General features: G+C 52.7%; 1 protein-coding gene across 2 annotated transcripts; it reads left to right on the forward strand.

Annotated features, from left to right (window-relative positions):
• The first annotated feature begins 403 nt into the window (after positions 1-403).
• On the forward strand, positions 404-15,204 carry ALAD (aminolevulinate dehydratase). 2 transcript variants are annotated; one of them, XM_028705695.2, is made up of 12 exons: positions 404-495; positions 2,727-2,881; positions 3,698-3,748; positions 5,277-5,373; positions 5,545-5,680; positions 6,129-6,212; positions 7,211-7,299; positions 7,609-7,664; positions 8,489-8,576; positions 11,268-11,354; positions 11,486-11,615; positions 13,182-15,204. In XM_028705695.2, exons 1-12 carry the CDS (start codon positions 412-414, stop codon positions 13,247-13,249), a joined length of 1,125 nt encoding a protein of 374 aa, XP_028561528.2. In that variant the 5' UTR covers positions 404-411; the 3' UTR covers positions 13,250-15,204. The 2 variants fall into 2 exon arrangements, with proteins under 2 accessions (XP_028561528.2, XP_028561530.2); XM_028705697.2 differs by lacking the exon at positions 404-495 and adding an exon at positions 2,399-2,474.
• The last annotated feature ends 551 nt before the right edge of the window (positions 15,205-15,755 follow it).

The raw sequence follows: 15,755 nt of genomic DNA on the forward strand, positions 1-15,755 counted from the left end.
GCTGGCAAATAAGTGGCAAAAGACTGGGCATTAGCTCTGTCCTTCATTCATCCGCTGACGGGCAGGGATGCAAAGGCGGGTTGAATGACAGGAGGGTCTCTCACAGTTTTACTGCAGAAATATTAATCTACAGCACCAGAAAGACACCTTCACTACGCTCAACCGCGGCCGTGGGTGCCTTGCAGCGTCCATGGCCCTGGCACCGAAATTTGTGGGTGATCGGGCACCCAGGGCCTCAAGGATTTGACACCTTTGTTGCCAGATGGAGTCAGTGCCCCCCAAAACGTAGGTCCGCCATTGAACCCACCCAGTCCTGGCATTTGCGAGCAGGAGGCGTGGCCGCCCAAGCGGGGGAGGAGCGTATTGCTTCACTAGGGAACGCGCTGAGGGTTTTTTCTGGGGGGCGTGGCTATGCAAACGAAGTGGCTTCCCGCGAGGGCTGCCGGGAAAACAGCTGACTGCTCCCGCGTGAGCGAGCCGCGGCAGAATAAGCAGGTGAGGATCGCCTTCCCGGGCAGGGGGAGGGGGCTGGGTCTGAGCTTTCCTCCGGCAGATCCTCGGGCTCCAGAAAGCGGAAGGAAGTGGCTGCGGGCTGCAATGGCCCGCGGCTCCCGCTGGGCCGTGGCGGACCTGTGGGGGGCCCTGAAGTTCGAACTGGGCTGGGGGAGCCCTTTAGCAATGAGGTCTCCGCTGTGACCTTCTTCAATGGGGTTGTTCCACGGCAGATCGCTGCATTTTTATTTTTAAAAATTAACTACTACATCTTAGATTTTGATTAAAATGGCTGTTCTGTGTTATCTCACTCGCCCAAGTCACAGGGGTGAATGAAAATGCCCAGTGCCTTAAGCCCCACGTTGGGCAAAAAGTTCCTGCCTTGTGGGGGTTGGGCTGGATGACCCTCGGGTCCCTTCCAACTTCACCATTCTATGATTCTACCATTCTTTTTTCTACTTTTTCGCATCCTGATAGTTGCAAAGTCATTTTCTGGAGACAATATGCAGAAAGAATTTAAGTGCTCTTCGGCAGAATGGCCAACTTACCTCCTTTACGACATCTGTGCTACTGACTCCCAAACTTTGGGATTGTCGAAATAGATACCAACCGAAATGAATGGATCTGAGTCATGTGACTCAAATCGGGTCAGCTGGACCCAGTTTTTAAAAGCAATGTGGACTCAAGTCGCTTCTGGGGCTCTTTCGGGATTCTGGGCCCTGCAGCTCAAGCTCCATTCATTTTATAAAAGGTCTGCTCCTGCAACTTTACCTGGGAGGGAGGTCAACTTCTATAACCAAGCACTTCTGTTTCCTTATTGTTTCATACAGGCGGTCCAAGGCTTGCTCAACCTCTCCCTGCCTCTCCCCTTATGCATTGTATTCTCACAGCAGCCTGTGAGGTGGGTTAGGCTGAGAGAGGCACCCACTCCCCCACACAACAAGGTCACCTAGGGAGCTTAAGGACTGGTTTTTGGGACGAGGGAGCGGGATCTGAACTCAGGTCACTCCCAAGTCCTAGTCCTCATTAAATTGTGAGTTAGGCTCAGAGAAGGTGACTGGACCCCCAAGGTTGTCAGCAGGCGGGATGGGACGGGGGGGTTGAACCCCCTGGGCTGGTTCCCTTTATAACTTTTTCTGCAGAGAGCTGGTGATCATGAGATCAGCTCTCTCGCGATGCTCAAGCTCAGGGTCAAGCAGATCCGACTTGGTTCCAGGCACCCAAAGGAATTTTTTTTTACATCCGCCCCTGGATGGCGGATGTGTGGAAAGGAGGCTGGTGGGCTGTGTGGACTTTTGGCCTGATAAACCTGCTGGGCTTTAACTGCCTCTTGAACTGAAGCCCAAAACAGAGCCCTCCTCCACCGGGATTAGAGCCCTGCCTGCCTTTTTGCTCTTGCCTCTGGCAACCTGCCTCTCCTCATGTCATGCGTGGGCCAATTGCACCACCCAACCCGTTTCATCTTGCTGCGGAGGAATTTGCCACCCTCAGATGAGAGATTATTAAGCGGCCTCTTCTTCCAGGCTTCAGGGTGCCAGGAGAGAGATTGTCATCCTGGTTTTCAGAACCGCCGAGAAATATCCAAATACCCCTTCAAAGTAAAGGGAGCAGGTTTTTAATCCCTAAAGCATGCTCTTTCATGAGAACACAGGAAGAGCCCTGAGGCTCTTTGGATCAGATCCAAGAGGACCCACCTAGTCCAGCATCCAGTTCTACCAGGGGCCCCTGAGAACCTTATAAATCCAGATAGACTGCCTCTACACCTTGCGGTTCCATAAGAAGAGCCTGGCCCAAAGGGACTCAACTCATCCAGCCTCCTGTTCTCACACTTGGCAGGCCATATGCTCATTATGGGAAACCCACAAGCGGGATCTGAGTGTAAGGGCTGCACTCTCCCTTCCTGCAGTTTCCAGCTGCTGGGATTCAGATGCGTAGACTCCTACAAGACAAAGAGGTGCCCTGCCAGGCCTCAGATTTCCCTTGTAAGTTAAGTTGTCCTTCCATGCACCCAGTACCAGGCATACTCAGACCAATTGTGGCTGATCAGTGGGGTGGGGTTGCGCTCTGCACTTGCTTGATGTTACTCTCATTTCCTTGCCTGGCCGTCACTTGCACCAGGAGTTGGGCATGCATAAGGGGCATCTCCCAGAGTCCTCTGGGTGTCTGGGCAGTGGCACCCCCGGCAGCATGAGAAGCCACCCCTCTAAAACTGCCTCTGCCTCTCTGCTTTCCAGAGCCCTTGCCTCCCGTGGCTCAGTGGCTGGCGAGACCTCGAGATGCAGGCCGAGTCCCTCTTGCACAGTGGCTACTTTCACCCCACCCTCCGCTTGTGGCAGGCGACGGCCGCTAGCTTCCACGCAGCCAACCTCATCTACCCCATCTTTGTGACGTGAGTTTCTCGGCCGTTTCCTAACTGGGGTGTCCGGTTTGGGTTAGTTGGGCCCTGCTGGGTCTGAGCCAGTTGGGTCTTTTCTGACGTCCTCAACTCCCACCTGGCACCTTCATGGTACATCTTCAGGCGCCAGGCAAAAATGTTCCTCTTTAACCAGGCCTTTGGCTGACGGGCATCCGATGCCTTTTTAAATCTGTTGTGGGGAAGGGGATTATTGGTTTGCTTTTGTTCTTATTTTTATCGTGCAGTTTGCGTTTTCGTGTTGCAATTTGGTGTTGTGAACTGCCCTGAGATCTGCGGGCAATGCAAATTTAATAAATAATAATAATAATTATTATTAATAATTTTAGCATTTGGTCATCTCACAGGGCAGGGCAGTATCCTTAGCTCCATATTTGTAGGGTGGTCAGGGGCTGAGGGACCACGGCTTCCCTACAGCCACCTTGTGAGCTTGTGATGGGAGGGTGGGGTAGGGGGAGCAGCTTAGTTTGTCCCTTCCTGATCCCTGGCTATTAGCCACAGTTCTGACTGATCCCTGGGGTTCTCTTCTATTCTGCCTTTGGCAAACTGCAGCACTGCCTTCTCTTGGGGCACAAAGCCTCCCAACCTAGAAAACCTCCTATTCCTGGTTTGGGGGGTGGTTGGCAGCCCTCTATTTTCCTGGGGGCTGCAGGGTTCCCACAACGATGGCACTGTCAGGTGACGGCAAAGGAATGTCCCTTGGCGCTGAGCCTGTCTCTGGCTGCGCTGGGTCTGCCGACCTCGCTGCCAGGATCCTCTCCAGCTCCCACTTCCCCTGTTTAACTTTTTCAGGGACAGCCCAGATGCCGTGGAGCCCATTGCCAGCCTGCCTGGTCAAGCCCGGTGAGTGAACACGTCGAAATGTAGGGAACTGCCTTACGCTGAGCCAACCCTGGATCTGCCCAGCCCAGCCCTGTCAATTCTTGAGAGGGTCTTGGGGAGATACTGGGGGCAGCGGGTGGGGAGGCAGCTCCCCAGTCCTACCCGAGAGCCCCATTGCGGAGGTGCTGTGGGTGGGGTGCTGAAGTTGGCACTTTCTGTATACAAACCTCCATTCATTTTTTCTTCCCCATATTGCCTGCCTGAGTCAATGCAGCTCAGACTCCAGCGGAAGGGCAGGAATGTGCTCATGTTTCCAGCTGCCTTTGCCCCAGACTTCTCTGGGCCCCGCGAGATAAGGGCTCCCGTTGGGCAGAGCCAGAAGCTGATGCTTGCCTCCACCCCACCGTGCCTTCCCAAGATAAAAGCTCTTTTGTTGCGGTTGCAACTTGGAGATGAGAGATAACAAGGTCCACCCCAAGGCCCCGGCTCACTCGTTGGGCTGGGGGGACAGAGTGCTGTGCCCAACCCAGCCTTCTCATGGCTTGGGAGCCTTTGCTGCTCTGTGGGGCTGTGGCTTTGACCTGAGAAAGTTTCTCCAAGGGAAGCAGCTGGTCAGACCAGGGGTGGACTTTTGTAATTTGGTGCCCTGAGGGAGGACAAAATATGGTTCCTTCCTTCCCTCCCTTCCCTTTCTTATTTTCATGCAATAATTCCTTTTGGTAGAGTTGCGTTTCTCCTCAGTAAGTCCCCTTATAAACACAGGTATTACTGTTATTTTGATGGTGGTGGTTTTGCTCCCCCATGGCTTATGTGGAGAACTGCCCTAAACCTGACACTGGCCTGAGGAGGAAAGGATATTTCCTATAGCGGTTCTGTGTATCTTGAGTGGGGGGAAACACAGCAGTCTAATGCAATGGAATCGGCCTGCCTAAGCCAACAGACAACTTCTCTGCTTCTGCGGTTTTATCTTCTTGAAAACCTAATACAAACTATTTTCAAAAAGAAGAGAAGAAGAAGAGAGAATACATGGGGTTTTCAATCACTGCGTGACACAACTTGCAGCTTCAGGAGCTGTGTTCCAGTGATGCCACTGGCTGAGGAGCGGGGAGCAGTGAACAGGGGCCCAGGGATGCCATCCTGTCCTGCTTGCCAGGCTTCCCATCTGGTTGCCCCCTGGTGCAGTGGGCGCTCTTACCTGTTGACCTGCCATGCCTGATAAAAACTAAGTGGAGCATCCACGTCCCGAGACAGCATACCTTAAAACTGCCAGGTGGTGGAGGCAAATAACTGGGGTGGAGGGGACTTCTGCTTTTGGGGATGGGGTTTGGGCAGCTGCCTGGCCTTCACGGGAGAACCAGACAGAGGACTAAAGGGAGCCGCTTGGGGCTGATCCAGCAGACGCGCTTTCCTTACTAAGGCAGTGGGCTTGATCCATGCCATTTGCTGGGGGTGGGGGGCAGCAGCTTCTCAGTGCCTATGTCACCCTACTGCTTTGCTCATCAACGTCCTTTGGTCTCTCTCTCTCTCTCTCTGCCCCCTCCCCCCACAGTTATGGGGTCAACAGGCTGGAGGAGATGCTGCGTCCCCTTGTAGCTGATGGCCTGAAGTGCATTCTGATTTTTGGGGTCCCAAGCCGAGCCGTCAAGGTGGGTAAAGGGGGTGGAGGCACCCTGGCGGTTTCAGTCATATGTTAAATTAGATTAGCCTCCATCCACAAATCCTGCACCTGGCTGCTGAGCTCCAGCCCCACTTACCATGTTGCCGGCTGCAGTTTCACCACCTTCCTCCTACTGCCCCTCCCCTCCTCCCCGCCACAGGACGAGCGTGGATCTGCGGCTGATGCCAAGGACACCCCCGTGATCCAGGCCATTGCCACGATCCGTGCCTTGTTCCCTGAGCTGCTGATCGCTTGCGACATCTGCCTGTGCCCTTACACCTCCCATGGGCACTGTGGTAAGTGCTGCTGGAGGGGAGCAGGAGCAGGACCCCCACTTCTTGTCACAGGGCCTAGGGCAGAGGGAGAGCCCCTCAAATTCTGCCATGTGTATTGCACTAAATCAGGGTTTCCCAAATCTGGGTCTCCAGGTTTTCCCTGGGTCTCCAAGGGAAGCAATATCTGTTCAGTGCATTGATGCGGTGCCTCTTGCAGGCCTCCTCAGGCTCCCCCCTTTTTATCTCTCTTGAAATATGGCTGCCATTACGTCACTACAGTACACTTTTTAAACAACGCATGGGTGAAACAAAGTTTTCCTGGTTTGCTTCTGGTGTTTGCTTCCAAGAGTCCTTGTGAACGCCAGTGGAATTTGGGGGGCAGTGTGTGTGTGTGTGTGTGTGTGTTGAGGGGGTGGAATATGGAGAAATTGGACCCCCAGAATCTTGACCACTGCCCTTTCCCTTTCAGGCATTCTTCGGGAAGATGGCACCCTCCAGAACGAGACCAGCTGCCAGAGGCTGGCTGAGGTGGCTCTGGCCTATGCCAAGGCAGGTGAGAGCACAGTTGGCTGCTGAGTCCCATCAAAGGCACTGTGCAGGTGTCACAGGAATGACACTCCAGACGGACGTGAGACTGGAAGACAGGTCTCTCTGCTGCAGGAAGTGGCTGCGGCTGCTTAGCTGAGGGAGTGTAAAAGTTGGATTAGGGCAAAACTCTGAGGGGAGGCAACTCTTGATTATGACATTAAGCCGAACCTCCAGGTTCAGAGGCAGCCTACCTTGGAATGGCAGCTGTTTGGGGGCTGTTGCCAGGTGAGGAGAGAGGCCTTTGCCCTGATTGAGCATGGCTCCTCTGAGGTTGCTTGGGCTGGGTGGCTCCTTTTGTGTGGTGGGTGGGCTCCTGGGGAAGCTGGTGGCCAAGGGAGTCTGTCTATCAGGGCTGGAGTCAGATGCAAGTCAGCAAGAAAGGATGCGAATCTCTGATGCCAATGAAGTTAACTCTTTATTCTAGGAGATGGCATGCAGTAACCCTTTCCCAGCAGGTCTTGCCCCTATGGAGCAGGTGCCAGGATGGAAGGTGTCTGCCTTCTACCACCCTTAAGGCGCCTCCTCTCCCAGAAGTTTCCCAAGCAGTCTCAGACTGTGTTTGCGCACCTCTGGCCTCTGTTCTGTCCTTCTGCGTGCTATTGGAGACCAGTGGGAGGGGAGCTTGTTGCAGCAGGAGAGGGAGACTCCCTGGGTTCTTCAGCAACCTCTTGACGCCCCTCCTTTGCTTCAGCCTCAGAGTCTGAACTGCTCCCTGTCACCATCTCTCCCTGCTCACCAAACCCTGGTTCCCCCTCAGCATCTGACACCTTCTCCCACAAATCTTCTCCCTCCAACCTCTCCTCTGTGTCCCACCACCAATCCCCAGCTCTGAGCCTTCCTCCTCTGGGGGTTCCCTTGGGGGGTTCCCTGGCTGGTGCCTCCCACCACTCCTCTTTGCCAGCCCGTCCCTGGCAGTGGTCCACCCTCAGCTCCCCTGAGCCACCACCCATCTTCCTCCTCCAGGATGTCATATCGTGGCCCCCTCGGACATGATGGACGGGCGCATTGGCGCCATCAAGCAGGCCTTGATCTCCAACGACTTGGGTAACAAGGTGAGCCAGGGACAAGCTCGCACCCTCCCTTGGCAGACCTTCTCACAGAGCCCTCCAGGGTCGTGGTACCTGTACTAGGCCGACTGGAGGCCCTCTGAGGTTGCCATGGCAACGACTTACCTCGATGGGCCTGCAGGGCCACAGATTAGGGGTGGAGGGGAATGGATGTGATTCCCTCCCTGTGCCCCCTCAGGAGAGATTGTGAGGGGCCTGGCAGGCAGGGGGCAGGAGATCCTGTGTGGGTTTTTTTTTAAAAAAAAGCCCTTTAGACAGCAAACCTCTCTCACCTTTCCTCCGTGTCGGCTGCAGGTTTCCGTCCTGAGCTACAGTGCCAAGTTTGCTTCCTGCTTCTACGGCCCCTTCAGGTGAGAAAATGAGAAGAGCCGTGAGGCTGGGTCAGGCCAATGGCCCATCTAGTCCAGCATCCTGTTCTCACAGTGACTGAAACCCACAGGCAGGATTTGAACACCAGGACATCATAGTCCCTACCCATGGTTTCCAGCAACTTGGATTCAGAAGCATGGCTGCCTCCAGCTACGGAGCCTGAGCTAGTAGCCATTAATAGCCTCCTCCTCCATGAATTTGTCTAATCCTCTTTTAAAGCTATCCATGTTGGTGGCCCAGGCTGCCTCCTGTGGGAGGGAGTTCCACAGATTAACTATGGAACTTTCCTTTTCCCGTCCTGAATCTTCCAATGTTCAGCTTTGCTGGATGTCCACCCGTTCCAGCACAAGAAGAGAGGGAGAAATACCCTCCCTCTGTCCACACCAGGCCTAGATTTGCAAAGTTCTGCCATGTCACCTCTTTCCTGTTTTTTCTCCAAACTAAAAAGTCCCCAAGGCTGCGGCCTTTCCTCTTAGGGGAGGCGCTTCATCCCCTTGATTGTTTTGGCTGACCCTTTTCTCAAGCCTTCTCCAGATCTCCAATATCCATTTTGAGGCGAGGCGATGTACTCTGTATCAGCCCTTGGGAGGAGAGGGGAGGGTGAATTGCAGGGGTTTGTGGCCCAGCAGGTGTTGCTGGGCAGCAAGTCCCACCCGCCCTGGCCTTGGCCATTCTTTCTGGGGCTAATGGGAGGTGTGTTTCAGTGTACATCTGGTAGACCAAGGGCTGCACGCAGTCACTACTTGGAGGTCTCATGGGTGATTTCACAGGCTTGATCCTTTTTATCCTTTCTGGTTCCGCACAGAGATGCAGCCCAGTCCAAGCCTGCTTTTGGAGACCGGCGGTGTTACCAGCTCCCTCCGGGGTCGCGGGGCTTGGCCTTGAGGGCTGTGGTGAGTCCCCCCCCCCCATTCCCTGAAAGAGGGAACGGACCCCCTCAGGAGGAGCCGGATGCTTCTTCCTTGGAAGTTTTTAAGCAGAGGTCGGGTGGCCATTGCACAGGATTGGACCCTTTGGGGACCTTTCCACTTCCCACTGTACAATTCTGTGCAAAATCACTAGCTGTGATTCCTTTATTTCAGGGGGTTGGACTAGATGAACCTCTGCCCCCCCCCAAAGGCTCTATAGTTTTGTGATTCGTATCGTCTTAGCTTCCAGCTGTGAACACCAGGGGGAAGGCAGTACTGGGGGTGGAAGAGGAGAAGGAGGCTGCTGGTGGGATGAACCCAGACTTCCCTTCAACTCAACACAGCGATCCTCTTAGTGGATTTAGTGCGTCTGAGAAACAGGGATTAAGGCTGAGCCTGCTGCTTAGGGGGCTCTACCTTGGCTCCAGCGACCTCCAGGCCTCTCTGCGCGTCCTTCGTTCCTCCTTGGCCTGCCCCAGTTCCTCGGGAACAGCCCACCCCCACCCAGCCTCGAGGTGCTGCGGCAAAACCAGACTCTCGCCGGGCTCCGAAATGGCCTGTCCCTGGCTCCTGCCTCGGTGGTGGGCTGCTCTCTTATAATAATAATAATAATAATAATAATAATAATTTATTATTTATACCCCGCCCATCTGGCTGGGTTTCCCCAGCCACTCTGGGCGGCTTCCAAAAGAATATTAAAATAGTGTGATACATCAAACATTAAAAGCTTCCCTAAACAGGGCTGCCTTCAGATGTCTTCTAAAAGTCTGGTAGTTGTTGTTCTCTTTGACATCTGGTGGGAGGGCGTTCCACAGGGAGGGCGCCACTACCGAGAAGGCCCTCTGCCTGGTTCCCTGTAACTTGGCTTCTCGCAGTGAGGGAACCGCCAGAAGGCCCTCGGTGCTGGACCTCAGTGTCCGGGTAGAACGATGGAGGTGGAGACGCTCCTTCAGGTATACTGGACCGAGGCCGTTTAGGGCTTTAAAGGTCAACACCAACACTTTGAATTGTGCTCGGAAACGTACTGGGAGCCAATGTAGGTCTTTCAAGACCGGTGTTATATGGTCTCTTGAGCTGTTATCAAGTCCGAGGTTCGACCGAAGTTCCCCCAGAGAGCGCCTGGAAGGCGGCCAGAGCGAGCCACCCTTGGGCAGCTTGATCTGCATGCAGAATCCGCTTTGGAGGGCAGCGGCTTGGCTTTCTTCTCCCGTGGCCTCTCTCCCACCCCCTTGATCAAACGCTAGCAAATGAAAAGCTCCTTGGACTGTAGCTCCCGAAGCTGGCCTGCGTCAGAGCCCCAGCACGGATGGCTCCAGGGTCTGGCCTGGTTTGAAGCAGTTGCCAGCGAGGCCTCCATTCTCCCTCCTTATGCCTGTCTGCCATAGCATAAGAAGAGCCTGCAGGATGAGGCCAGTGGGCCCTGTACCCCAGCACCCTGTTCTCACAGGGGCCAACCAGGTACCTGTGCGAAAACCTGCAAGCAGGATCTGAGCACAAGAGCCCTCTCCCCTCACTGTGGTTTCCAGGAACTGGTACCATCTCATTCAACCCCCTTCAATGCAGATGGCCATCCAACCTCTGCTTAAAAACCACCTGTGAAGGAGAGTCCACCACCTTCCAAGGCTGTCCATTCAGCTGTTAAAACGCCTCTGTTTTTTCTCCATCAGACGCGCCCTTTTTGTCATTTGAACCCATTGGTTCAGGCCCTACCTTCTGGGGCAGCAGAAAACAAGCTAGCTCCATTTTCCATGTGATGACCCTTCAGATATTTGAAGGTGGCTCTCGTATCTCTTCTCAGACTCCTCTTTACCAGGCTAAACATCGCCACCATCCCTCAATAGGCTTGGTTTCCAGACCCTTGTTCATTTTGGTTGCCCTCCTCTTCACATTCTCCAGCTTGTCTATCCACCTTAAAGCCATGTGATTTAAATGTATAGCTTGTATGCAGGGCTGGAATGAACCGTGAGCATATAGGAATGAGCTAGATCAGCATCCTTGAAATGTAGCCAAATAAGCTTACTTTCCAATTCAATGTATTCTAATCCTAAACGTACGCGGGTTGCGCTGTGGGTAAAAGCCTCAGCGCCTAGGGCTTGCCGATCGAAAGGTCGGCGGTTCAAATCCCCACGGCGGGGTGCACTCCTGTTGCTCGGTCCCAGCGCCTGCCAACCTAGCAGTTCGAAAGCACCTCCGGGTGCAAGTAGATAAATAGGGACCGCTTACTAGCGGGAAGGTAAACGGCGTTTCCGTGTGCGGCTCTGGCTCGCCAGAGCAGCGATGTCACGCTGGCCACGTGACCCAGAAGTGTCTCCGGACAGCGCTGGCCCCCGGCCTCTTGAGTGAGATGGGCGCACAACCCTAGAGTCTGTCAAGACTGGCCCGTACAGGCAGGGGTACCTTTACCTTTACCTTTACCTTTAATCCTAAACGTAATATGAAGCATGGGGGATGGGGAGGAAACTGCCTTATTTGGAAACTCAAAAGGAGCTTTTCCCATGCCAGGTACAGTTTTGCAAAATTCTGTCATGTTGCCTCTTCCTTGCCTTTGCTCGAAACTCAGAAGTCCCCAACATTGCAATTGCTCGACCCCTTGATCATTTCAGTTTCCCTTTTCTGAACCCTTTCCAACTCCCTCTGCTGTGTGCTTTTTCTCTGTACATGGCCATCCCCTGCCAGGACCGAGACGTGCGGGAGGGAGCAGACATGCTGATGGTCAAGCCAGGAATGCCTTACCTTGATCTCGTGTGGGAGGTGAAGGAAAAGGTAAGCTCCCTGCTCCCCGGAATGGGTGGGAGGGGAGACACCCACCCCCACTGGGTGGGCCTTGGCAGCATCTTGGCTGAGCAAAGGGGAAAGGCATCTGTCTCGGCTGATGTGCACCTGTGTCTTTACAGCATCCCAACCACCCGCTGGCCGTCTACCACGTCTCTGGAGAATTTGCCATGTTGTGGCACGGAGCACAAGCTGGGGCCTTTGACCTGAAGGCTGTGGTGATGGAGGCCATGGCTGCATTCAGAAGAGCAGGTGAGAGAGGAAGGGAAATGTGTGTGTGTGTGGAGGGGGCTGCCGTGTCACAGGGAATGACATCGCCTGTGGCAAAAGGGGTATTTTCCCTGGCCTCCCTCCCAGGTCTCGAAACCTTCCATGGGATGCCCTTAAGCGCTTTCCATCAGAGAGGGTTACAGTACATACTGAAATCAGGAATGCTGGGCAGATGGGTTCCATTGATTCTGCTCCATATTGATACAGAGCAGACCGCAACGTACAGTAAGCAGAGTAAAAACTTAAAACATGTTGCAGGATTCCAAATAACTCAGAGGCAATGAACTTCATCCAGCAGAGTTTACTACTGAAGGCTAATGAGCATAACAGTCACAAATCCATACATCTTCGGCACGGTCCATAAGAAATCCAGTTGCAGCAGACTTAACTTAAACATACAATAAGACCTTAATACTTAGCATACTATATACAGAACACCATACCAGAAGGAAAGAGAGACAGAAAATGAAACCCAGACTCCTTCTGGCCTTATTATTATACTCAGCATGACCTTGAGTGAAAGAGTTAACAGAACCAGTTTAAACCAGCTGCTCAGCTTCTCTGAAGAAATAACCCAAACATCAGGAACCTTCTTCCTGTTTGTAGGCAGAATAGAAGCTTGCTTGTTAGCTAGAAACTTCCAGCTTGTATCACACAGAGAAGCTTGTAGAACCCTCTTGAATCAATTGGAATAGGAAAGATCTCTACACTGTAAACCAATACTTTCTGTACCACAAAATGCAAAACTGACAATAAGAAGGGCCCTGCAGCTGGATCAGGCCAAAGTTTCATCCTTGATCCAACCACATGCCTGCTCGGTGGGACACCCACAAGCACAACATGGCCTGTGCAGCAGCAATTTTGCCCCTCGTGGGACCACCCCTGTCCCTGCAGCAGGTGGGACTCGTAGACATGCTGCCCCTGATCCTGGAGCGACGCACAGCCACCTCCAGTCACTTGGTGCTCCCTGGTGCCACAGAGCCCCTTCAGGAGCAAGTGGAGAAAATGGGTTCTCCATCGGATTTTCCGAAAGCAAAACAACATCATCCACAAATGCTCTGAATTTATAAGCTTGAGGGGGAGAAATTCATACAGTATTCTGCAAATAGTTGCTGATGGGAAACCCGTGAGCAGGACCCAAGCACAGCAGCCACTCTCTCCTCCTGTGGTTTCTAGCAGAGCATAGGCATTGTGGCTACTAGCCACTTGATAGATCGCCTTCTCCTTCACAACTTTTCTGATCCTCTCTTAAAGCCACCCAATTTGGTGGCCATTGCTGGCTCCTGGGGGAGCACGTTCCAGAGTTTAGCCCTGCCTTGTGCGATGAAGCGCTTTCTCTTATCTGTCCCCAGTCTTCCAACTTTCAGCTTCATTGGATTTCCACAAGCAGCATGAGGAAGATGGAGAGGCGATGAGAGAGACTAAAAGCAGATGAATTAAGAGGGGCTGCCCTCAGACCTTTGGGAGGCAAGCAGAATAAATTGAGGGAAGGCATTTGCAAATAAACCGTGGGTCCTTTTTTAAAGAAGGAAACTATTCTCTTTCCAGGGGCTGATATCATCATCACCTACTACGTGCCTCAGCTGCTCCAGTGGCTGAAGGAAGAACAGGCCTGAGCCATCGCTTTCCTGGGAGCAAAGAAGGCCGGAATAAGAATCCCGGAAGTGTCTTGAAAGTTGTGGAACGGACCATGCAGATGGTTGGGGGGGGGGAATTATAGTATCAACCCCCCTCACATGCTTTTACTCTAAGGGTGCCCATCTCCAAGAACAGACTCCATGGTCCCTTAGCATTCCAGGCCCGGAGCTAGGATTTCTTTTAATTCTCAACCAAGACGCCTTTTTAAATATATGCGATGTTTTTTTAAAAAATGTTGCGAGAAAGGAATAGTTGAACCTAAATCAAGTTAGATATTCAGTAAAGTGATTTACGGCTTGGGAAAGAACGCTTTGGTGAAAGATCCCCCAAAGAGGTGCCCTGGAGCTCTGTGAGGCAATGGGGCAGAGGGGGATGCTTGTTAGTGCTGCAAGGACCCCGGGACACTGTCCCAGCTGCTTCTCCACATTAATGCCATGGGCTAGGGGTGTTGTCATGCCGTCCCACAGCTGTAAGTGGGGTCAAGAACCAGCTACTACTCCCCAAGCCTCTCCCCAAAGCCATGATGCATACCCACACCTTCCCAGCAGCCTCAGCTTTTGTAGCTGGAGTCAGTCAGGACCGCCACCCTCCAGATGGAGACAGGCAGCAAGGCAACAGAGAGCGCAGATCCTCTGGGACTCTCAACCAAGATGGCACCTTCTTTAACTTGATGCAAGGCAGGTGAAATTCACAGGCAAATCTTTACCTGTGTGCTTCCTTCCCATTCTGGAAATAGCAACGTGCCTATACCTTGTGGAGCTCTTTAGGGTGCAGGAGCCCCACCAGGAAAAAAAGCAAAACAAGAAGGGAGCCTGGTTTGCAGTCTCTGCCCTCTCCTGATTTGCACAGGTGACGGTCCCTAGCTGCTCGGGAAGAGTGGGGCGGAAACCCCTGGCCTCCTCCTGTGCTTTGGCATAACAGCAGGCTGTGCCACTTCCCGACTGAATGCTTCTCCTCTCCATCGCCCACGTCTTGCTGCTTTTATCAGCCCAGGAGCCAGACCTGCTGACATGCATGGCAACCCTCCTGATTTTGGCCCGTGAAGCTGGGAAGTAATCATCAGTACACCTCTGGGAGCATAAATAAAATTTCTGATGTTTCCTGGAAAGAAATGGTTACTTGGTGGTGGTGGAGGAGGGGAATATTAGAACAAAATACATAGGCTACAGAAGAAAGGGGGTTGAGGGGGGGACAAGCAGGAAGTGCTGCCAAGCTGGTGTTTTTAAAAGGAATGTCCCCTTCAGTGTGCAAGTAGGTGTTTCAGCCATGTTAGCCCTTGCCTTCCCTCTCTCTGTGGTCTGTGTTGTAGAGAGAGTCTACAAGGCGGCTGGCATGAAATTGGTTTGATATAAAGCAAGGTAGTAATGGCATGGGGGAAACTAGAAGGATGTTCAGGCAGGACGACCCCAGCAGCAGTTTCTAAGAAGGCCGCCTTGGATGATAAACACAAGTTTGTGCCCTGCCAGCTTTCAAGTGCTGAGCAAGCCAGAGAGCCTCACTGCAGAGACAATCTGAAGGCAGGAGGACCCTGTCGCCATTGGGATTTGGGGGGGGGGGGTATAACATATCATTGTGGAATCCTGCCACTCCCCACACCCACCAGTGCTCTACATCAGAACTTAGCAAATTTGAAGGAGGATTTTTAATGTTTAAAAAAATCTATTTTGAATGGCAAAAGAGGCTGAGCCAGGGGCATAATGGTCACTGGCATAAACCACATTCGCATGTGCACATGACATGACAGTCCTTAAAGCAGTTGTTCTCGAACTTTATCTGGGCCACACTTTCAGAATAAAAATTTGCTTGCACCATACCCAATTTTGTATTGATAAGACATACGTCGGAAAACAGAAAGAACGCCTAGCTGTGCTTGATTTTGGGGGGGAAATCCAAACAGTATTCTGCAAATAAAGCATTTTGATACTACACTGCACTGAAATGTTTCCTTGATTGTTCTTGAATCTTCCTGCCACACTTGCCATCCTCTCCTGCTGCACAGGCACTGTATGCTGCAGAAGAGGGGAAATGCAACTCTGCACTTCCTCAGGGGAACCCACAGTCTCAATTACTTGACAGGTTCTGGGCATGAAATAAGTATTCAAGTTACTTTGTTTACATTCTCTGGAAACTGATTTTTTTAAAATAAAATGAAATATGGTTTTGGCAGCTGCGTGACACGAGGCACTCCAAAGTGTGTGTTGGGGAGGAGCTGCACCTGTTGAATTTCTGGCTGCCTCGCTACTGCACTTTAACAAACCTCTGCTCCAGCTTCAGGCTCGTCGTTCAAAAGCAATTTTCCAGAGCAAAGTCTTCATTCACAAAGCGGTGGCCGGGGGCGGAGTCGCTGTAAAAGACCTTCACCGCCCGTCCTGCTGTTGCTGCTGCAACCAGTGCAGCCCCCAGAAAGCGGGCAAAGTAAATAGCTTCGGTAGGCATTTACTGAGCACGCGCATTCCCCCCCTGAGTTGCGCTTGCGCACTCAGT

This window comes from Podarcis muralis, chromosome 14 (genome assembly GCF_964188315.1).
Source record: "Podarcis muralis chromosome 14, rPodMur119.hap1.1, whole genome shotgun sequence".
Classification (NCBI taxonomy): Eukaryota; Metazoa; Chordata; class Lepidosauria; order Squamata; family Lacertidae; genus Podarcis; species Podarcis muralis.

Excerpts from the sequence above, each read along its gene's own strand:
- ALAD (XM_028705695.2), top strand. The coding sequence starts at position 412 with ATGCAAACGAAGTGGCTTCCCGCGAGGGCTGCCGGGAAAACAGCTGAC. Across the intron at positions 5,681-6,128 it reads CACCTCCCATGGGCACTGTG|GCATTCTTCGGGAAGATGGC; the intron begins GTAAGTGCTGCT and ends TTTCCCTTTCAG. Across the intron at positions 11,355-11,485 it reads TGTGGGAGGTGAAGGAAAAG|CATCCCAACCACCCGCTGGC; the intron begins GTAAGCTCCCTG and ends GTGTCTTTACAG.